General features: G+C 39.1%; 1 protein-coding gene across 1 annotated transcript; it reads left to right on the top strand.

The window, feature by feature from the left end:
* Nucleotides 1-2,635: 2,635 nt before the first annotated feature.
* Nucleotides 2,636-23,916, top strand: FOXN1 (forkhead box N1). Its single transcript, XM_086475335.1, has 8 exons — nt 2,636-2,755; nt 4,414-4,917; nt 7,161-7,271; nt 13,294-13,421; nt 14,233-14,329; nt 20,385-20,592; nt 21,129-21,656; nt 23,648-23,916. Exons 1-8 carry the CDS (start codon nt 2,636-2,638, stop codon nt 23,914-23,916), a joined length of 1,965 nt encoding a protein of 654 aa, XP_086331461.1.
* Nucleotides 23,917-24,013: the final 97 nt, after the last annotated feature.

The following is a 24,013-nucleotide window of genomic DNA, read 5'->3' as shown; positions in this document are numbered from 1 at the left end:
TCCTACATCTAGGCAACCCACAATTTCCTTAAGCTCTCTGACTCCCAAGAACAGTTTCTTGTAAATGATTTATTGTAATCCTGATTATTGACAATGTCCACTGACTGTAATTACTTACGTTTTAAGGATTTGTCAGCAAGGGGTCTGATTTCTCTTTGCCAAAATCTATATTAACAATGCAAAGTGCTGTGGGTTGTTTTTTTTTGTTACATACTTCTTCTACAAAACAAAGCTAGTGTCTCTAAGGGATGTGGCGAAAACAAAAGAAGAGATTTAAAGAAAGAGTAACAGCAAATATTTTTCAGTATGCTAATTTGGCAGTTTCTACCTATCTGTATTCAGAGCCTGCTGTGATACATATCCATGAAAGTAAAGCTGCAAATGGCTTTTGAAGTGAGAAGTTTGGACTCCCAGAAAAAATGAGAAAGTCAGATGTTCAGGGCCAGAGTTTTTTCTCTCACAGCAAGACATGTCCACAGCATGCCATTTCTAGGATAAGGATAACTTGGAGAGGCAGTTATTACTGAGCTGCTGCAAAATGGTGCCAATCCTCATATGAAAACAGAAAGCAGCACTGTGAGCATAGACTTGGGACTTTTCCCCATATGGGAGATCCCTCTGAAATGGATTCTTGACAAAGGCATTTAATAACCACCACTGAATGCACATTATCAGCTTGACAGTGTTTTAGTACAAGGCTGCTTTTCATTTATTACTCAGTAAAACATTTTCACTACGCAGGGGGGAATTTTTATAGAATTAAAACGGTAATAAGGCTCCTCCTTTCCTACCAGCCTCCACAAGACAGCAAAATTAACTTCATAAACAGAACCTGGCAAAAGTCTTGGAGGGGAGGGAGGGACAATAATAATTTGGTTTTCCTCAACCTTTTGTATTGACTGTCCAAACAACCATGATATATTCACTTTGTTTTCAGAAAGGAAGTCAGATTGTATTCAGTACACAGACCCAGACCCTTCTGACCTGCTGAATTAACCCTTTAGACAATGTTTCTTCTTATCTGGTTCTGTCACAGATCCTAACGGTAAACATCACGAGAACAGAAAAGCTTCAGGCATTATTATACTGTGCAGTCAGAGCTTTTTGACCAGCCTATTTTCTTATTTTCATTAATCTGATTTTCTTGAAATCAAGCTCCTCCTTTTTCTCTATTTGTGACCATTTGTCAAATGCCTCTTGCAATGCAAAAGTCATTAGGCAAGAATCCTAAGTGTACAGAAGCTTTTAACAAAATTCTAATGCTTAAGACCACAAATTAGGCAGCTGGGTTGAAAAACTGCAGGTATATAAAAGAGAGGTCAGGCATCGCTTTTATAACCTGAAGATAAGTAGGAAGCCAGCACTGAGAGGGCAGACAGCATGGAACATTTAGAAATATATACACACCTGTATCTCCTCGTTGTCAGTTTTCACACCTGCTTCTTTCAAGATGAGCATTGGTTAGAAGTGTATCTCCTCATCAGCCTCCAGTTAAGCTACTGGGAGAAAAGACATTTCTGACCTTTATCTAACATTTTTGCCTGATATACTACTATAGGCCTCATGCTTTATTTCCAGCCCCCATTGTGCTTTATCCCCTCAGGCAGTGCAGCCTTACTCATCATAAACATAGAATTCTCTTTGAACTGTAAGGGCAAAAAAGGTTTTCCACATTTTCAGGTGATATATCTTTGTTAACCAAACCTAACAAACCCCTTAGTTATTTACCTAACAGCTATTTAAACACATGGCAAAGACCTTGCAAATTAACTCTTGAAGTAAAGTGGCTTTCTTTCCCCCTAATCTAAACTATGAACACAAGACATCTTTACATAGGTACACACTTAGTGCAGCATTATGTGCGTGACATAAGCAGAGGATGCAAGTTGTTCTTTTGTAGTTTTACTGTGTGGCTACGGGGAATAAGGAGTGGGAAAAAATATGGCAGAAAACAAAATACTAGAAGATTAAATTTATTCCTCTTAACCCAAAGAACACCATCAGGTATGTCTCATATATCCACAGATCAAAGATTGGGAACGTGAGAGGAGATACAGCTAACAAAAATAGGAATGGAATGAAGTTATTTACATATCTCAGATACATTTAATTATGCAAAACAGAACAAAAAGGCTGAAGGGATTAGTACTAATAAAAAAGCAAAAGCGAAAATATGAAAGTCTGTAGTAGCCATCAGTCTAAGCAATGATAGCAAAAAACCCTTTTCTTTTATATAGTCCCACTGAAAGCAATTGGGGTACATTTATATTACCATCTCTCGATAAAGCAATATTGCTACATTTGCATAACCCCAAAGCAATACTTTTTCATTAACTTATGAACCTACAGAAAACGAAGTAACGACTTCTTTTTATCGAATTGTGTGGTAAATCCATATAAACTCTGTACCACATCTTCATTGTAGTTGCACTACGCAACATTTCTTTCAGAGCTAACAAAAAAATTCAACTGTGGTAAGGATTCTTGAGGATGGGTTATTGTCCAGCTGCATATCTAACACTGTCCAGTCATCTGCACGTTACAAGGTGGTTTCTTTTACAGTTTAAGTTTTAGAAAATATTTATTGTAATTTGATTTTGTCTCAACAGGATTTCTATCTGACGTGGATTTGGTAATGGTTTCACTACTCCAAGATCAATCTAATATTAAATTTTCTTCTTCGGACACTCTGGAAAGGGACCAACAAGACCTCATGAAGACACAGGGGGATTCAATATCCCCAGTTCAGCAAACTGTGAGTAAGATGGCGCAGTTCTGTTCTCTTTCTTCAGAGGCACAAGTTCCGATACAATATTCAGCAACTGCTGTACTAAATCTCAGCATACTTTACTGGTAATACAGTAAATATCGAAAGTTTTATTCTTGAAGAGCAGAAACCCGAGTTATTCTTCTGAACTAATCTTAAGCCCCATGCTAAATTTCCTATTTGACTGCTTAAAAATCCTTTTACTTTTTAAAAAAAAAAAACAAAACCAGGGAATCCATCTAGCTACTAATCCAGTAAAAATGCTGTATTTAACGTAATTCTCATCCTGTTTCTAAAATAAGTAAATAAAAAAGCAGACAGAGAGACATTAGAACCTTTTTGTGTACTCCCTGCCAGCAGAGGAAACCCTTCAAGCACTTCAGAATTCCTCAGAAACAACAGCAAAATAACCATTGGCATACTTTTATTACGAAAATTTTGGGTGGGGAATTGATAGCACTGTCATTCCTACAGCTTATATAACTAAATATAGGGGGGTTTTGAAATCCTTATCTAGCAAAAGATATCATAAACATACGTATTAGGACTATAGAGGAGAACGAGGAAGTAAGAATTAAGCAAGTTTGTGTTCACGTGAGAAGCCATGAGGTCGGATTTGCTTTCTGCAGGAATCCATGACAGAACAAAACATTAATAGCTTTGACACACAGACCCATGGGAATGAAAAAGCTGTGCCACGTTCCACTCTGCAGAAAGCGCTGGCTTTTATGCTCGCTGCGCTTTGGGACTTCTTGAAATTTGCCTGTTCCGTGAAGGCGTATATTCCTTTACCTGTTCTGCTGTAAATGTTGCAAGACCAACCTGGATTTGGAAGGGAAAGGAGGAAAGGGACCACTTGATAATCTGGTCTGACTTTTTGTGTAACACAGAACGTTACACTTTCCCCTTCACCGAACTCAAGAACCTGCTCTTGACTTAAGCACGTCTTCTCAAAAGGCATCCAAGTTGTTACTCATCCTTGATGTCAGGGAAAACATGCATAATTTCTAAGCTGAATGTGTTCAGCTTCAGGACCCAGACACTGGTTCTTGTTAAGCTTTTCTCTTCTAGATTAAAGAGCACTTTAGTGGCTGTTATTTTCTTTTTTGCTACAGTGCAAAAGGGAAGGGAGGAGATGAGACAGGAAGACGGTTAAAATGTCTGCCCAGAGCCTACCTGTCTCACAGAACGAGCGTGGCTGTGTTAATGAAAGGAAGTGATGTAACTAGCAACACACCTGGCAGCTTGTAACACCATCAGAGAATGAGATCAAGCTTATTTGACTAAACTTGTATATGACAAGACTTGCGCTTATCATATTCCTGTCATTTAATCTTTCACCACTTGGTCATACATCATCTTTTCCCTGAAATTGTCACACCAACTAGTCAATAGTTACCCAAGACGTCCTGTTTTTCCAACACAGTTCAGTCTTCTCAATGCTTTTATTAATTTACTTTGAAGGGTTTTGGATACCAAGTAACCCTTTAGGTCTTTTAGGGCTTCTCTGCATGAAGGTGGCTAGGATTAGTAATTTTATACATCTCATCAATAAGATGTTTTTAATGTACTTTTTCTGTAAATAATGAAAATACTAAAATATTTGCTCATACTAAGGCTAAACAAATGCCAATAATTCATTGCAGGATAATTCCAATTATAACTGCCAACCATACGAGTCAGACGTGAGAACAGAAAGGAAGAGTTCAGAGTCTTCTCACAGCCCCAGCCCTGCTTCTCCAGCCCAGGATCAAATTCATGGGAGATATCCTACAAGCCAAGGAATTCACTGTGGCAAGAACAAATTTAAAGCGTCTTTCAGCACTGAAAAATTCAGACGGTACAGTTACGAGGAAAGTACTGTCGGAAATTATGACAGGTTTCTCAAGAGCAGCAGAAACCCCTTTCACCCTTACAAGAGGCAGATCAGCGAAGATGTCTTCCAGGAAGCTCATCAAGCCCTCCCACCAGAAGGTTCACCCTTCAAAAATGCTAGAAGCATTGATGGTTTTGAGGGTCTACCAGGATCTACAGGTCCTGACGAGTCAGAGTCATTTCCTACACATATTCCAAATATCTCCACAGAACAACCATGGTGTAACAGCCTCCAATACAGCACCACAGGTCAAGATCACAGCTCACAAGTCATGGTCAGTATTTTTTCTAATTTTTTTTCCCTGATTTCAATGGCAAAAAATATGCTTTTGGAATTATTTTCTTATCTCTTAATGTGACTACATGGCTATTTAGTCTCTTGTCAAGTTGCAGGCTAGAGCTCGGGACAGACATCCACATTTATTTGTCTAAGTTCTCTGTTTCATGGCCTTTCCCTCCCTACTGAAAAACACCTCAGAAAGGTGCACAAGGACATGATTTTCCACTAGACAATACATGAATCCTAAATATCCAAATTCTTCCTGACAACAGTTTTTATGCCAGTGGTTGCCATCAACTGGTATTCTGAAGGAGCAAAAGTTCACAAAACAGTATTTTTCAAGCATGAGGACATGTGTCAGATTTGTTACAACACCTCAGCTGACCTGCATTTTTCTCGACACCAACAGAAGAGAAACTCTAAGACATCAGTACTACTTAAAATTGAATACAAGATCTGTTTGTGGTACGTGCAGTGTAAAAGTACCTGGGGTGATTCACATACTGGATAGAGGTAACTGCCTATTTAGGGCAGCACAGAGATCCCTGAAAAGCAAGGTAAATTACCCTCCAGTATCTCCACAAGGTATCTCTGCTGTTATCCAAAGTGTAAGGCATATCTTCATCATCTAGTGGAGACAAAAACAATGACTACATCTGCCAGGAGAGGGCTCTAACCACTGGTTCTATATCGCTGTGAGGCAAAGAGTTTGAGGGTTACCAAAAGAAAGAGGGGTTCAAGAAAGAGGGGTTAAAAAAAAAGCCTTTAAAAAAATCCTAGTTGGATTAAGACAATTTACCAGGGAATGGAGGGATATTGTCAGGGTACATACCTGGGGATTGAAGCCATTCAGGTTAAGGAAGAAATTGGTCTAAATATCTTATTTCCTGGTTAAATACTCATCTAGGTCAGATGAGTTTAATGCAAAACCTATAAGCAGCCGATGAAAAAAATTCCCATTTTCTTCCCAAATCCCTGGGCTGCAAGATATAGAGAACGTAAAGCCAGCACTGCAGGAGCCCTTCACCAAGTACGTGTGACTACTCAGGAAAAGACTGGCTACTTGTTAACGTCTCCACTGGTTCAGGCAGCGTGCAACTTCAGAGCTCCTGAACAGCTGACACGCTGCTGGCAAGCTGACATTTCTGAAAAACTTCATCTTATGGTCACCAAAATAGTACAGACATTTATTAACACTGGATGTGCCAGGATATCAAATCAAGTCTAATATGTACCCCTACACTAATCTATACCATAAAAGATGGTCATTATGACCTTGCTTTAAAACAGAAGGGTAATTGCTACCAGTTCCTTGAAGTAATAAGATACCTACAACAACAGCTGTCAGAAGAGAATTCCTGGCCATCGAAGTTAAGTGGGGGAAGGACCCTGAAGTCAGTCCCCAGCTGCGCAGATAAGGACACTGCTTGAGACACACCATTCCCTGCATTGTTGATTACCAGCTAGAGCTCTGCCCAGGTCTCTGCTTCACATGCAGTTCGAATTGCTCTTCTAAAGCAGGCAGTGTCACCACACACCCCACAGGGTACGCTCAGCATTCCACCTGAAAGACAGCAACATTTTAACATCCAGGAGCCTGAGCCCATAACAGAATCAAGCCCTATGTGGAATCCAGGGCAGGCAGCTAGGCAGACCTGTGAGAAATTCAGACTTGATCAACTTCTCTGTGTTTATTTCCGCAGTTGCAGAAATAAATCACATTCTTACCATATTTCCTGATAATCTCCTTGATCAAACTCACTAGTCAGTCTAGTCTGATTCTTTGCTGCCACCTCTTTCCTGTGCATTATAGACTTCACCCTCTACCGAATGACAAAACTCCAGCGTCAGCTCAACGTACTGACAGTCTGCAAGATAAAATCAAGAAGTATGAAAGAGAGAGACACATGTGCACACTCAGGCATGAAAGCTGGAGTACATAGTTTGTGTATGCAGGGAAAAAAGATAAACAGAAAGTGCAATTTTCTGAATTGCTTTTTGCAAGGAATTTGGACTGGGATTTCCTTTTTTAAACTTATATTTATATAAATACAGAAAACTATGTTTCTTCTTGAACCACTAGAATACAAAACAAATTCTAATGAACACTTACTGTGACGGAATCAAGTCCAAAATAGCAGTAAGAATGGTGAAAGACAAATCAGAACAATAACTAACAGGAATATTCTATTTTAAGTCGAGGTGTTTTCTCTAACTCTTTCCTTAAATATTTTCTAGCAGGATTCAGACATCAAGCTTAGGACATCCCCACTGGAAGGGCAGCCTGGTTTGTATTGCTATCAGCCTCAAGTGCAGCAGATGTACTGCCCCTCACATCCATTCCATCAGGTCAGTACAATATATAGACTAAAATCCTCTGTATTTCTAGCACTATAATGGTATAGTAGTTATGGTAATAACTGAAAAAAAAAAAAGATGAAGCAATACCTGCCAAATTTGTGTTTGTGGGACCATGTTTGTATACATACATTTTATTTATGACAATGAGATCTTAAAAGAACAACACCTAAATGCATTTTCAAATCGTCATCCAGAAAAAAAAAGAAAAAGAAAAATGCATAAAAATGGAATCTTGGTACTGCTTATTTATATTTTCACCATTATGCTCACAAAAATTGCCTTTGAAACCAGATAAATTATTAGCACAACTATTGGCATTTCAGGACCCCGAGGAATTAACTGGGCTTTAACTCCAGAATAAAAAAATTAAATATATGTGACTGCATACTTAAAATTCAGATCAAACCTAGAAAAACGCTTTTAAAGCAAAATTTTAATAGCAAGATAATGCTAGATTTCCTTGTGCTTGACGGCACAAACATCTCTCTTGCAATCTTTTGACTGTTACACCACCTCCAGTAAAAGATTATTCAGCTGAAGCATAATTGACAATAATGCTGATGACAGACAAGAATGCACAATATTGAGGTTGTTCTAAAAATGCACAGCAGTAACTGACATCTTGTTTTTCTTGCGTGTGTTTAGATGTCACCTGAATACAAGTAATTTTGTATTTTCAAAGCAGTATACACACAGTATCTTTGTAAAATCATACATATATAGCTTACTTTTACACGTGATCCTAGTACATATTTACAGAGGTTAGCCAGTGTGGTCTACTGAGCTTTGAAAACTTGGCATAGAGGGAGGGTGTGTATTACAGAAAGTAACTGTCACGACTCTGAAATGTCTTTAAATAATTTCCTTTAATTATAACTGGTCGTGCTGTTCAATGCATCAAAACTTTCCTCCTAACTATCCTCAGTTATCTGAAATGTATAAAATCTTCAGTAAGAAAGACATTTGAGGAGATAAAAATATGCCTGAAACACCCTATTTTAAAAAAAAAATAAAATAACCAAAACTCCCAAAACTTATTTAAGGTGAAATTAAGGCAATGAGGATTTTTCAGATATATAGGCAGAAATCTGTGTACAACTACCAAAACACTCAACCATGAGAACTGATTTAAATTAAACTTAAAGGAAATGCATAGATATGAAATATTTGAACATAAAAGCTCACACTTGAGTTGCGACTCCTTTGATCCCAGTGACTGATGACTGAAATTGTGGAATCAACTGTACTATTTCATTCAACTTGCTCAAGAAGTATAAAAAAATGTAACTAACAGAGCAGTGATTTAAAACTGTGCAAAGAAAACAAAACAAAACAAAAGGTTACCATACGATATTTCGTCGGGATTGTTAGTTCATATTAACAATGCTACTAGTCCGAGTCACTGAAATAGTAATCACACCGTTCATCGTCAGGATTTAGTCCCTCATGAGGAAAAAGAAAGGTTATTTTTGCCATGATTTTCTTTAAGAGAAAATTTAAGTAACTTCTGAAAGCAGATGCTGAATGACCATAACGAACACGAACAGATGTTGGTTAGAATATTATGATCACTGGTATCATTCATCACAGATGACTTAGGAATTTGATCTGCTAGAGTTTTGTAAAACTAAGGAAGAATTAAAGTATTCCACACCTCAGTAGTGGATTTTCATATTTTTAAGCGTGTATTTCTTATACTTCAAAATCCCCCACCTGTCTACTGAAACTGAAAGGAAGATGTCTCGTTACTACAGTATGTAACCCCTCAGATACAGAGGGGAATAAAATAGGGACTAATCGTATCAACCACTTGGGGAGCTCAGGGGCTCCTACTGCCTTTCTGAACTTGCAGTGCCTGGGACAGTTAAAATGATCGACAGGATGGTGTGGCAAGGCAGCTCAATAAGCGCCCTCAAGTACCAACACTTGCATGAAGTAAACTTCTCTAAAATCAGGTTCCTCTTACTGTCATCTTTGTCTTCCTCTTCCCTCTGCTGTGGCCAGCCCCTGACCACTAACTGCACTTTGGATTTAAAACAGCTTAGGAACTCAGGGGCACAGAGATTCTTCTCCAAGTAGGTGCTGCACAAGGACAGACCAACTTGTTTGGGGCGTCCAGGTATTACTGAAGTTCAAACGGTTTCAATACCAAGGGCTTTTTGTATCCACTGTCCTCAGTGGGTAGCCCTGTAAAGTTGAGAAGTGTACAGTGTTAAACAGACGTGAGAAGGCACAGCTAACAGAAAGAAGCAGTTCTGCTCGCTGAGTCAGGAAATATGGCTAGAGAATAATCTCACTCCTGGCTTTTTCTTTGACTTATCACTCTGGCATTCCATTAGCCAGAGTTTACTGAGTATTTTCTTTTCCCTATAATGTGGCAAAAAGGTAACTATATTTCAAGGTCTTATCAACACCACCATAATTAATTTACTTGCTTTTTTCTTGTTAGCCTAAAACTCAATAGAAGGGATAAAAGGTAATAATAAAATTAAAATAGAATAAAAAGAAAGGTGATGTTACACTACTATCCTAACTTACAAATTGATTGATTTTATTGTTGTTATTTTAGAAGAAAAGGGTCCCAGATGAAGGGTTAACTTGCCACAAAAGCTCTGCTGCAAATATGAACTAGTTTCCCACGGGGACTGCAGCACAGACATTGTGGATACCCACCATACATCTGCAGCACCATACATCTCAGTATAAACGTCAGGTTTGTGTGTTGCTTTAGCAGAAACTCCAGTTAGCTTGTTAATTCATTTGAATATTTTTTAATTCCTTTATTTATTCGGAAGCAGGCACCCTTCCCCTGTCACTGCTGATTTGATACCAGAACTATTACTATACATTGGCATTAACCACATTCAAAAAAACTACAAAATTAAAGCTGAAATACACCTCCTGGGAGTTGCTAGGCAAGACCCAACAAGCACTAAGAGGAAAGTCTTCCATCCACCTGCAGGCTGGCACTGTGACAGATCTCTTACATGCAGCAGGGTTCTTGTTAGACCTCTCAATATTTGTGCTTCTTAATGTTACTATACTATAAGTATGGCAACGTGTTCTACTACTCAGAGGGAAAAATACAATAGGTGTAAGCAGCCAAAGTCATAACAGGTAGAATTGCTGTCCATGTGCCACAATCAGATACCGGGAAATGAAAGAACATGCGATACAAGACTGAGAAGAAGTGAAATAACATCTTTTGCATGAAGCAGCTCCGGCATTGATACTTTACATTTCAAATTTGAATGGAGCAGTGCAATTTAAATCACTAGGAAGTTGCACTCAAGAGAACGGGCCCTTTAGCCTGAAGTGAAGGATGTTCAAACTACGCCTCACTTTTCATTAGAGGGATGAGAGAGATCCACTCCTACGTTAACTCTGTCCAAATGATAAAATGGCCTCACCTTCCCCTTTGCTGGACAGAAAACAAATGATGACTCATAAGAAAAATTACTTCTTATTGACCTGAAAGAAATAGCAGACACTTACTGAAGTCACTTACCCACCCACCATAAAACACGGACACCTTTCATGCCAGTTGTGTGACTTTAAAACCAGCTCAAGCCTGTCACACCAGACCATTCTCCAGCCTCTGTTCCCTCAAAAAGGAGTAATGAAACCAATAAAACAGAAATAATCCTTAAAACGCCCAGATCTTGCCTTCGGTGATGACATCACAACCAGTCCCATCTTAGCATTAATTCCTTTCAAAGAGCCACTAAAACCAATAAAATCAAAATTATTGTATGAATTGCCCAGTTTGCTACTCTGGCAAAAAGCCTACGCACAATGCAACAGAGCAGGCAGCACAGAACTGCACATGGAAATTAGTTCACAGCTGCTCTGGAGACTGCAGTTCTGCCCAGTATTTAGTTTAACAAGGCAGGAGGACGTGATTAATTCTGTACATCTCATTTCTTTCACCCCGCTTACCATAGCAAACAAATTAGTGTATTCAGTATGTTTTTCCACATTCATTTTCAGGCAGTTCAGTGTTAGAACGATAAAAGCAAACAGGGAAAAACTCAAGCAACAACAATAAAATTACTAAGACATTGAAATAAATTATTCAGAATCCAGAATAAATAAATAAACTATGAACATTTTGCAAGCACATGATAACCTCTCACAGGCATTTTAAGGGGACAAAACCCAAGAGCAACAGAAGCTATTGGTCCAAAAATAGGAACGACAGGAGACGTATAAACTAATTACCAAGGAAATTTTCCCAACAAGTCTCGAAAGCTACATTATAGCCTTTCAGAGGAGCTATAAAAACCTCATGACACAGGACTTGTAGAGCTAAGCAGTAAAACACTAGAACAGGGCTCAGCAACCTCTGAGTACCAGGGAAGGCATGCAGGTAGATTTTTTAATAGCATATGACACAACTCCTAATTTTGGCCATGCCCTAGCCCTGGCATCTGGAAAGATTCATCTGTAACAGGCAGAAATTCCTCTTACACTGAGCTCTGAGTTCAGTGGGAGCCTTTGCCTCACGGAGAGCCAACTGATGGTATCTTACCTTAGCAGGGTAGTATTTCTTTGTTCTTGAAAGTTGCTTGCCAGCAGGTTTAAACTGTAATTTGGAGAAGAAAAATAGGTGACCAACTGCTGTGTTAAAAAATGGAGAGCAAACCTACAGAAACCCTGATGCAATCAAGGCTATCTGTATGTATTATCTCCCCTCTTTCACCTCTTTTCTTTTGCATTGGCATATTTCTATCACGGTGATCCCACGATAGCCCAGCCGTTTCTTTCGTGTGTCTCACGAGCTGGACAGGCTTAGAGATCTCCTGAAGAGATAGATTAGAGCTTCAGTCTCAGGTAGCATTCTGCTGCTGGTCCCTAGGGGTGGGGTGAGGGTAGCATAAACACTATCTGATTTTAGGTGTCCCACCTATTCTGTTTAGGTTTCTGACATAGAAAATGGAGAAAAAGCAGCTGCTTGAGGTGGTGGTGAACAGTACTTAAACTCCTGGCCTCTTGAAGAAGCCTGTTTCTTGTCGTTGTCCATGAGGGAACCTACACAGAGCAGCCTCACAGCTTCAGCACAACTCAGGCCACATGAAAATCCACCTATGAGAAACATCTCATATGCCACTCTCCTGACCCCCCGAATGACATTACTAATTTATTCTATAATACATTCACTTTAATATATATTCTGATGCCATTCATCCACTACAGCTTTTGTTGTTGGTGGTTGTTTTTTTAACTGCCTTGTCCGATAACAGCAACTTGAATGGACGCTTTGGGATGCTAGTGTCTTGGAAGCAGATTTTATACACTTGGGATTTTTGCCTTGTTGTGCCCCTTTCCACCCAAACCCCAAAACAACAGCACACAAAACCAAACAATGCTCTGTCAAAACTTTCCTATTTCTGCCTATATTTTTAGTAGCTTTACTTAATAGGCTTATTTTTCTATGGCGCACATTGTTTGAAGTACTTTATTCTGGGGGGGAGGTTATTTATTTATATAAATAAAATTGCACCATTAATTTACTTGTCTGCATAGTGCACTGTTCAGGGGAGGCTGAGCAGTCTAAGATACTTTAACTGCAAAAGAGATGACTGAAGGGAGAGATGCTTCAGGTCTATAAAATTACGAATTATCTGCAGACAATAAATAGGGTACAGTTACTCTCATTTTTCACAAGAACTCAGTGGCATAGCAGGCAATAATATAGTAGTTTGGTTTTGGGGGTTTTTTTACATACTTCAATTTGGAACAGAATACAACAGGATCTGGTAACAGCCAACATGTCAGTGAGCTCCTCCTCATACACACCCTGTTTCTTCTACTTCTTAAGCACTAACTAGTAATATTAATGTTTGCCAATACCATGCTAGAAAGACTTCAGGTCTGACTTGACATAACAGCTATTAAATGCAGGCAGAGGACAATATCCTCAGAACTAAATAGTTTAATACTGTTATTAAGAAATTTTTTTGAGAGCTCATTGCTAAGCCAAGTAACATCTTTTTTATTGTATCATCAGTATCCCTCAGGAGGCAGCTATCCTGTGACTTATATTACTTCTTCACACTATCCTTACCAAAGAATTGCTCCTCAAAGCAGTCAAGAATCCCAGCAGCCTCTATTTCCCAAACCCATCTACTCCTACAGGTAATAAAATATTTTTTCAAGTCCTAATGTTACAGGAAATACGCTGTTTACCCATGGCCTATTTCCAGCATAATTTGCAATAACATGCTTACTTTTATTTGTCTTGTTCCCAGTGTGCTCTGTCCTGTTTGTATGAATCACAAGATGTTCCAGACTCTGGGGCCAAGGCAGAGGGAAATGAAATGTTGTAAAGCGTGTGAACAGTCTTGATCACCCCCACAAAAGCTAGACATTTCTCTAATACAAAATTCTAGGCATAGCAAATTTCATCAGCACAAGACTAACCATACTTAGTTGTCTTTTCCAGAACCTGTATTAAAACTATTTTTTTTTTCTCCAGTTACTAGGGCAAGGAAATGCCTAGAAAACATATCAGATACGCCAGTGACCACACAGGTTTAGCCCCCAAATCGCAGTCTAACAAAGTAGATCAGACAAATTCTAATTATACTTTCTGTCACGGTCAGTTTGATATTCTCTTTGTGGCCTTTACCAGTTTACGCTTTCAAACACAACCTTAAATAGATACACACTAGTAGGATTTGAAGGCTGTGGTCTTGATTCCACTTCCTATTACTTTATTTTAAACCCAGGTTGGACCTTCTATATGTGTTTTGAGAATTACCTCTAGAAGTTAAGCAGTGTAAGGAGATAGCTTATAAACAACTGAGTGGAACCTCTAAGCATCATCAGTATTCATGCTATGACAGTGAAAGCCAGAGTAATTACACACGCTATGGAAAACAGTCTTTTTTTCTGCTTCTGAGGAATCAAGCAGAACTGGCTAAAGTGCTTTTTTCTCTCCCTAAAGCATCCTGATCTTCATGGCACTCAAAAACAGCAAGACAGGGAGTTTGCCAGTCAGTGAGATTTACAATTTCATGACGGAACACTTCCCTTACTTTAAGGTGAGTTCCACAGGGAAGGGGGGGAAATCTCTCTCTAAGCTTACCTGGCAGCAGAGGGAATAAGGGAGGGAATTCAGTCTATGAAAGGGGATAATTTCTTAGCAGATTAATATTCAATCAATTACACACTATATACCTTCATAATCACCAACTACCCAGCATTTTAGGCCTAGGCAGATACGTGAACATGGTATGTGGCAATATTTAACACAAAAAGATATTAAGAACTGTTCCAACTTTGAGTTTGCACACATAACTGTGGCTATTCCTCACTAACAACTCAAAAAAAAGGATAAATATTTTTTAAAACTCATCCATTCCTTCCTGTCAGATCTCACATACAGGCAGAACTGGTCTTGTGGCTTCCTCTGCCATCAATAGCACCTCCAGACTCATGTGGAAGCAGAGGTTCAAGGTTATCTTGCTCTGTTCTGGAGCTGGGATATCCATCTTGGGCAACTTCATCGCTTGCATGCACTGTACAAAGAGAAGCATAACATGCCATAAACGGTACTAAGTTCATAATTACCCAGTAATGTTGGGGAAGGTGAGGATGTATGATTTGCAACAGAAAATATTGAAATTTAAATCCATGCTGTAAGAGAATGGTTTATTGCACTTGGAATGCAAGTGGAAAGAGATTAGTCAGCACATGATCCAAGAGCAGAAGAACTACAGTTAAGATTTGAGAAAGAGCTATAATAGAATCGTAAACTGCTGCTCAACACAGAGCTTTATTATTGCTGATTCTTCAAAAACATCTCACTATAAGTCCAGATCAGGTAACCTGCAACTGTTAGCAAGGCCCAAAAATTAAAATAAAGCAACACGAGTCTGTCCTGTTTCTTACTGCAAATAAACATGCAGTAATTGAACCAAATTTAAGGCAGCAACAGAAAGGCAATTCAAATATTTGTATTAAGAAAAGAACACTAGGAGTAACTAAAACTAAAAGTTCTGATACAATTTTGCAATGGTTTTGGACACTCACTGAGGATAAATAATGCCCACCAAAAAAAAATTTAAATTGAACACGTCAGTAATCAGAGAAAAAGAACGCACGTTATCATGAAGATCTGTCACGATCCATTACCCTTCTGTATTTCCAGATTCCACCCCCCAAAAGGAATCACTAGCTACTCTATTACTTGTTACAAGCAAGAGAAGGGAAAAAAAATAAAGAAACCTACCATCGTAATTCAAGAAGTTTCCCATCACAACACAACCGGTCATAATCCACTGAAACAAAGCCAAAACACTCTTAACTTTTTTAGATCACAGGGACACAACTGATTTTTAGGCTAAATACACATGAAATCGACTAAAACAGGGAAAGGGAGAAGGGTAGAACGGCACACGACAAGAACACAGTAGCCATGACACGAACATAGCTGTAAATTTTTTTTTCGTTTTAAAAACAAGAATAAATTTCAAGATTTATATTTTCTCCTTAACAGAGTATTAACTCTATTTCCCATGCCTTTACCACTAGTTGCAAGAAATATTAATAAAAAGGAAAATAGTTTGAGGATTGTGAAAAAGGTCCTGGGCCACAACACCTTGAAACTGATATTTTGCAGAACTACGCTTCTTAGCATAATGCACAAATGGTGTGATCTGCAGTAAAGTAATGCATTCTTATCGGATTACTGTTTTCTAGAAAGATAGCATGAGTTTCAAGCAGAGAGGTTGGAATATTAAAAATAAGTTTTACAGGCATGTCCACGTTTATTCATCAGACCAAACTGAAATTAATCCTCCTTTGTCTTACAACACAATCGATCGTAAAATTAATCATCAGCTTGCAAACCGAACGCTGCTGCTGCCAACGTGCACAGAATTCCTGACGCGAGACTGTGGCTCTGCCAGGTGCCACCTTCCTGGGCCTGAGGTTAAAGTTATTCTGACACAGCAGAAGCATTAGGGAGATACACATCCCTTCCTCAACTATATACTGTGTGTAACCATTGTGTACTGTCTATAGCGTGATATTTTGTGACTAAATGTGCATAGAGAGGTGTGTGCTCGTGATGTCGGGCTGTGTGTGTGTGTATACATGCGCCCACCTGCACAGTGGGTATATTTCTACCAGCTTCAAATAACTGGTTTATATCTAATCTAAACTTCTCCCTTCTTACTTACCAAAACTTGCCTGTTCCACAGGGAGGGGGTTTTGGTGGCGGTTTGGGTTTTTGTTGGTTTGGTTTGGTTTTTTTTTTTGCAGAACCTTTTCTTTTTCTTAATTCATTTAAAAATTGATGCGAATGAGTTTACTGCTGTCATATGTATTATAGGAAAAGACTGGTGCAGGGGGTACTACCGGAACATTCACTATTTTGTGACAGCTTTATTTTTGCATTTTACTTACAAATACAGTCGAATGATTGAATAGTTCCATCCCAAACATCCTTAAAATAAGCAGGGGAAAATAAGCAAGCCATATTATGCACACAGGCACTAAGCCCTGTCTGCCTCAGGTCTTTACAGCAGCCCACAGAATTATCAATGTACAGCAAAAGCTAATATCCTCTACCCTCCCTTTTTTCAACAGTCTTCAGGAAGATAAATTAATATAAGAAACAGCAAAGAACATTTTGTTGTCACTACCAGAACTCAAACAGCAGGATACAACAGGGGGAGGGGAAGCAATTTAAGTTGGAGAGAAGCAGAGTACAAGTGTACACGGAATCTTGCTGGGAGACATTAGATGATACAAGCCTAGTCAAATTAACCTGTATTCGCTGCCACAGCAAATTTAGTTTCTATGATGCAACAATCTCATTTCTAGTTGAAACAGAGCAATCCAACTCCTACGTCCTAAAAAAAAAAAAAACATCTACGCAGCTAAAGTTGAATTACTCTTTGATGTACCTCTCCCTTCTCTTGAGACCTAGATTTAAAGAGAAAGGGTTTTGCAAGATCACTGAACTCTTTAAACTTCAAGAGGCGGTCACGATCAATGGGTCCGTACAATAATATTTTTTGCTTGTCATCCTTTTTTTTCTTTGTAGCGATTAGTGAGTCTAACAGAAAGCTTTAATCTTCTTAATTGGAATTATTGCCAGTGGTCCACGAGGTTAGAAAGGTCTGTGGTCTGACGGAACTTACAGCAGCAAGTATTCTCTTGCAGTGTCCGACTCCACACAGCTCCATCCACACTATGCTGAGTGCCGCAGCGGCAGAACCGAGCCGTAGCAAGGACCTTCCGACTACACCAGAGCACCTTCAGTAGCCAAAGCTCAGCTCATTAACAGACAATCAAACGTTCACTTAAAAAACTGGTGACAGAATGCTAACACAGACACACTGCCGAGTGTTCCTTCAGGGCCTACCTACGTAAACGACTATTTTTCGCTGCTCAGCAATACCAAGTTTAATGCAAGAACCTGTTCAAGTCTTGGCAGCAGTCTCCAGAATAAATCCGTGTGCTTTTTGCTCTTACATTTCTAAAACTATCTCATAGTTTACACCCCCACACATTCTGAAAACCTCTGAGAAACACATGCCACTCCCATCTTCTCTGGTGCTTAGCAGAAACACTAATTATCCTGTCTAGATACAGACCGAGGTGTACGTAGCCTCATGTGCAGGGCAAGAAACATAAATATTCTTTCAGGTCAGCTTATTCAGTAGGTTAGTACGATCTTACCTAGGAGGGACAGTTCTATTTACTTTTGCAACTGCCAGAAAGCAACATGAATATGATCTGCAAGGGAGAAAATCTGATTCATCATCTTTAGTATTACCCTACGGCAGAAGAAGTATTAAAGGGGGTTTTGTTGGGTTGTTTGTTGGGTGGTTGTTGTTTTTTTTAATAGAAATGCACGTTGTCTCACCTCTGGGACTGGCTAACAGAATAGCGAAATGCTGACATCAGGTGGGCCGAAAGGGTAGAAACTGTGCTGCTATAAAGGGAAAATACTTTCTTTTTCAGTGAATAACAAACATTTAACTTCCACAACTAATCAATGTTTTTAACAAAGAAAGCAAGTATTAAATTTGACCCTCAAATTCTCCAGTAAGGCTTTTAACACCTTAACCCACAGGACAGACCTTCACAAGCTAGAAAAGAATAGATTTTACATTCCTAATAAAAGTAGAATTTCTGTCAAAATATGATCAAAAATTCATGGTGTATCATGTGAAAGCAAATATGGACACGAGTTCATCTATAAAAGACGGTCTTAGAGGAACTCTTACACTAGGCAACAATTAGAGAAACTATCAAAAAGCTGGCTTTCTACGAGAGAAGGGTCCCTATTAATAAAGCATAAGAATGTAAAGGAAACTTAATGCGCATAAAAGGGAAATTTTAATTTTTAACTTCTTTAAAAAGACTATGGCAAATCGTATTTATTTCTCATGCTCTCTGTTCAACAATTCTCTGTGATCAATATAAACAGTTATGATGACAAATATTTTGCATCCATGAATATGAATAGTGCACATAGACAACTTCACCCACCTTCCAGAGAGTTGTTTAATTTCTTTTAATTCTTATAACACACAGATGAGAATTTTTTAGAAACAAGAAGAGAAAAAGCATCCAAAATTGATTTAAAAAAAAAAAAAGGCCTCACATACAGTAGTACTGAAGATCATTCTTTGTAATCTGATGAGCTCTAAAGTCTCTTTCTCTTGAGATTTCTCATCTCTGCAAATACAGACCTTTTGGAAAGAATATCATTTGACTGACACAGGTAAAGCTCCACGGTTTTTAAACTGCTCTTACAATGACAGGGGAAGTCTAGCTGGACTAGCAGTTGCATCTGTGACAGTGAAGTTGGGTTTCTCAGGTTGATTCCTACCATTATGTAGCAAGTCACTTTTACTGCTCCCTTTGTTTTTCTGGATTTTTTTAAGATTATAGTGCAGTGGCAATGAGCTAAGACAGTTCTACTCAGATATCCAACAAACAGCACCGCACAGTACCCACCAAAAGAAAAGTAAGGCAGTGACACATCAGGAATTTACTATAGGAATCTTCTGATACGAACGTGCATACTGCCATCACATTAAGCCTTTGTAAATTAGTATCTTCCGGCTGCATGACTAAGTAAGCAGAAATGAGTGAAATCAAATAAACAAACATCAGAAAAACTTCTATGCAATAAAAGGATACAGTACCATTTCTTCAAGATCTGTATTTCAGAGTAGCAAGCAAACAGGCACTTCCCATCAGAATCTGAGCACGACCATGCTGCTGGGGATTTCTCTCTTCGTCCCTTACAGCAATGTTCATTTTCAAAGTTCTTTTACAAGCAATCAGAAAAAAGGTCGTAAAAACTGAATTGTATAAATAGAGGGTTGGCACTAGGTTTTCTTTTCTTTCCATTCTTGCAGCTGAGTGCGAAACTGTTCTCAGGGAAAGGAGGGAATTTTGTTTCCCTCATTGATCCGAAACAGCCTAAATAAAGACAGGGGGTTCATTTTAATGAAGCTTATATGTATTGTTCAGTTGAAAGAACCTTCCAGTTTCCACCACTAAGTTAAAAATAAATGCAAAGCAAAAAGAGGCAGTGATCAGATGCAGAAACGTGTATCTCATCTGCAGGGCTCGTGATTAAACCATTTGGTTACACCATTGGCCAGCAAACAAAGCTACACCTACAGCAGCATGCTAAAATTCTTTTGAAGTCTGCCTGGACACTTAATTTGAGTCCAAGCAGCACACAGTCCTTCCGTTAAATGTCTGAAATTTTTCTAGGTGTTCTAGAATAGATTAAGATGGATTTCCCATTGTTCATAGTTACAGTATTTAATTCTTTACACACTTAATTCTTGTGATTTGGAAATTCATTCCTAAAAATTCAGCAGCCCTTCTGAAAAGGCCAACCTTCTTGCTTAGGAGATCAGTTACTATTTTATCTGATTCCTCTCTTCCCACACAACACGACTGTAACATTTTTGTGGCTTCCTTCTGATGCACAAGTTTCATATTGTAGGAAGCATCATCTAAACAGCATTTCTTATAATCTCACCAGTCAAAACAGAGAAATATATTTGTTTGGTGTTTCCTTGAAGTTCCATTCTTAGACTGGATTTGTTTTTCCAGACAGCTCCAGATGGCTGGAAGAATTCTGTGCGCCACAACTTATCTTTGAACAAATGCTTCGAGAAAGTTGAAAACAAGTCAGGCAATTCTTCTCGGAAAGGCTGTTTGTGGGCTCTGAATCCAGCCAAAATTGATAAGATGCAGGAGGAGCTTCAGAAATGGAAGAGGAAAGACCCAGTTGCTGTAAGGAAGAGTATGGCAAAGCCAGGTCAGTAATACATGAGTGTATTAGTTCTCAAACAGTGGTCCCCAGAACTTTTCTTTGCAATAGGCATCAAGCTGTATGAGAGAATTTATACATGATCTAGGAAAGCATTTAAGAATTTTTCCTGGTTATAAAGTGATTGGCAAAACAAGAAAAGAAGCTAAAAACCAGAATTAAATAAGACCTGACTTTGCAGGACTGCTTCCAAACAGGCACAAAGAAGCTTCACAAAGAGAACATTCTCTTGACATCTTGCTTTAAGATAAAAACAACACTGCAATAAGTACTATAGAATAAAAATTTGAACTTAACTGATAAGTATCCAGCCTTTAAACACAAAAATGCAATTTATTACAAATTCAGCAATGATAATTAAGAAAAACATTTCAGGCTTTTGGAGTTCTTATCCCATGTGGGCTAGCACTCTTGTTTGCCATTCCACTCGCCCATTTCCCGAGCGACACTAAAGTTCTAGCTGCAAGCTATGAAGATTGAGGCTCTGTCAGCGATAAGTCACGGACTTTTCTCTTGTTTTGTAGAAGAACTGGACACACTGATAGGCGACAAAGGTGAAAAGCTGAGATCTTCCATCATGTCCTGCAGTCCGCCCGGTGTTGCAAGTGCATCCCTCTCCAGGCAGATGGCAGTCCAGCCCCACTCCTTATGCGAGCCCTCTCTTTCCCCCGCTGTACCACAGCCCGTACACGGCATCCACGCACCGGGAGCTCTACCTGTCAAGAACCCACTGCCAAATTTGCTCGGGGGGCAGCAAACTGCGTGCTACACATCCCCACAGGGCTTTCCTCAAATCTCAAGTACATTAATGCAACAGCCACCTGACCCTCAGACCCTCTTTCCTTCTGGGGAGGCTCAAAGCGAACTCAGAACTCAGCCCAGCATCACTCAGGATTCTCCGCTGCCGGCTCAGACCCCCCCCATCTGCGGGGCGAAGATGCTGCCAGAGCACTCGACAGCCAGGACAATGCAGGACACGCTCATGCAGGAAGGAGATCTCAGCAGTGACATCGATGCTCTTAATCCATCCCTGACTGATTTTGATCTCCAAGGTAGGTATCGAAGGCTTTTTTGTTTTGTAGAGTCAGGCTTATTGCACCACATGCCAACCAGCAGAAGATGCATTTATGTCCTTTTTTAACTACTTGTCCTTGCCACTACTACAGAGCCCAGCTCGCTAGGTTACATTATTTTGCACAACATGGAATTTTGCATTTTATGGTTAAAAAGTTTCTCGAGAAAGCTATGGATTTACATCTGGAGTTTAAAAAAAAAACAACCTGTTTACTCTTGACTACAACTGCTGATATTAAATACTGCAAGTCAGTATTTAGAATGTATTTGTCAAATTCAGATACATTTTCCACTGAAAACTACTCAAGCACAACTATTTGGCGCATATCAAGAGAACTGTCATGTGAGGAGCACAAAGAGAAATAATTCTGATTGAATTAACATGTTAACATTTTTCTTTATTAATATTTATTCAAACAGCTTCCACATCTCTGCTCAAAAGCAAGCTATTTACTCCTTCTTACTCCTTCACAAGGCATCCCTATGATCTATGCCCTCAACAACTCGATTTTCTGAGGTGTGTTCTTAAATACCTAGTCATGTAATGCCGACAGTAAAGTTTTTTCTATTAAATAATTGGATCATCTGGAATAGACCTTGAATACTAAGAATACAGCTTTCCGTGCAAAAATAAGACAAAAAACCCCACCAAGTTTGTGAGTGCGTGTGTATAGACATATTTGTCTATATATATAAAATAAAACCTGTGGGTTCCAGATGCTAAAGCTCTTGCTGCACCAAATAACATGCAAGAATTGCACAGGCAAGAAGTGGCACACGAAGCAAGCTGAAAGACAGGGAAACAACACGCAGTCTCAACAATCTCCATGACTCAGTGAATGCAGTTGCCTTGCCGTGGTACTGTCACAAATATTCTGCAATCCTGTCATGCCCAGATTGCTTTACTAAGATTAACAATACCGTTTTTCCAACCCTCAGCCTCTTCCTCTTTCAGGCGGCCAGACCTCACATCCCGTTCACTTCTCCGAACCTCTTTCCACTTTATTCAGTTAATCTGGAGCATGCTCATTTGTACTGGGAATATTCTGTATGCTTCGCCAGTATGGTATGGTTCCAACTTCCCTCTGTCCTTGCCCTTTACCTTATTTAACCTTATCTAAGCTTTTTACTTTCTTTCTTTCTAAAATTACCAAATTAGAGGTCCTAGAACTCAAAAAAAAAGCCTGTACACTTGGAGCAAAATCATTATACGCACACATACACTTTAAAATAAGATTTAAACAAAAAATTAAAAACAAAAAATAAAAAGGGTCAAGTATTATCCCACTTGATAGTCTGCAGATGGTGGGTATATCACTGGAGCAACAGGCTCCTGCCACCACCCCACCCCCCCAAGAAATCTGCAGTGATGAATATCAAAAATACAGCCCTCCTGCAGTAACGTATTTAACGCTTTCACTGCAATATGCACGTTCAATGGAAAGATGAGAAACTTTTTGGTACAGGTTAGAAAAAAAGTAACATTTCAGATCTTTTGATTTGTCAGGTCAATCACATATCCAGTAATTTAGTTTGCAAATCAGAGAACGCTACACCATAAGAATACGAGGTGGCCAGTTGTGCAGTAATATTATTGGCAGATTTGTCCCATAAAACGCCATTAGCTCTTCCATGTCTTCTAAAGATAAGAGGCACCTTCCCCTTTCAAAATCAGTGGTTCTTTTCAACTAGAAGTTCTGCTTCACAAGGATACATTTGCAACAGAATCTTGCCAATTATCAAGTGAAATAATTTTCTTAAATTAATGCTACTTTTGCCCAGATTCAAATTTATTACAGAGACAGACAAATAATAACTATCTAAATCTTTTTCCTTTCTCAGTCATGAGTGATTAAGAGTACCGACACATACAGCATACAGAACCGCATAATGACGACCTCTCCTGTAAGACGATGTTTCAAAAAGCACATATAAAGTTGAATCAACGCATTTTGCTTTGTTGTTACAGGAAATCTTTGGGAGGAGCTGAAAGATGACAGCCTAGCTGTGGACCCCTTAGTTCTCATTTCATCATCCCCAATGTCTTCCCAGTGTTTCCCTTCTCACTGCCAGATGGAGAACAGCAGCGGCGGCAACACCAACATCCAAAACGGAACTCCACACAGCAACTTACCCGACCTACAGCTCACTACTCTTTACTCTGCCTTTATGGAATTGGATACAGTGTCTCCCGCCTATCTAAGTAATTCTGGATCCAAACCTATAGCACTGATGTGAACCACGCACCAACCTAATTATTATTATTATTGTGTCTAAATACAGCCCTTACCATCACACACACTCACCTATCTGATTTATGTCAGCTGAAACTGTG

Source organism: Leptosomus discolor, chromosome 18 (assembly GCF_034619465.1).
Source record: "Leptosomus discolor isolate bLepDis1 chromosome 18, bLepDis1.hap2, whole genome shotgun sequence".
Taxonomy (NCBI): domain Eukaryota; kingdom Metazoa; phylum Chordata; class Aves; order Leptosomiformes; family Leptosomidae; genus Leptosomus; species Leptosomus discolor.
The sequence above is the reverse complement of the archived record's forward strand: the minus strand, read 5'-3'. Positions and strand labels throughout refer to the sequence as shown.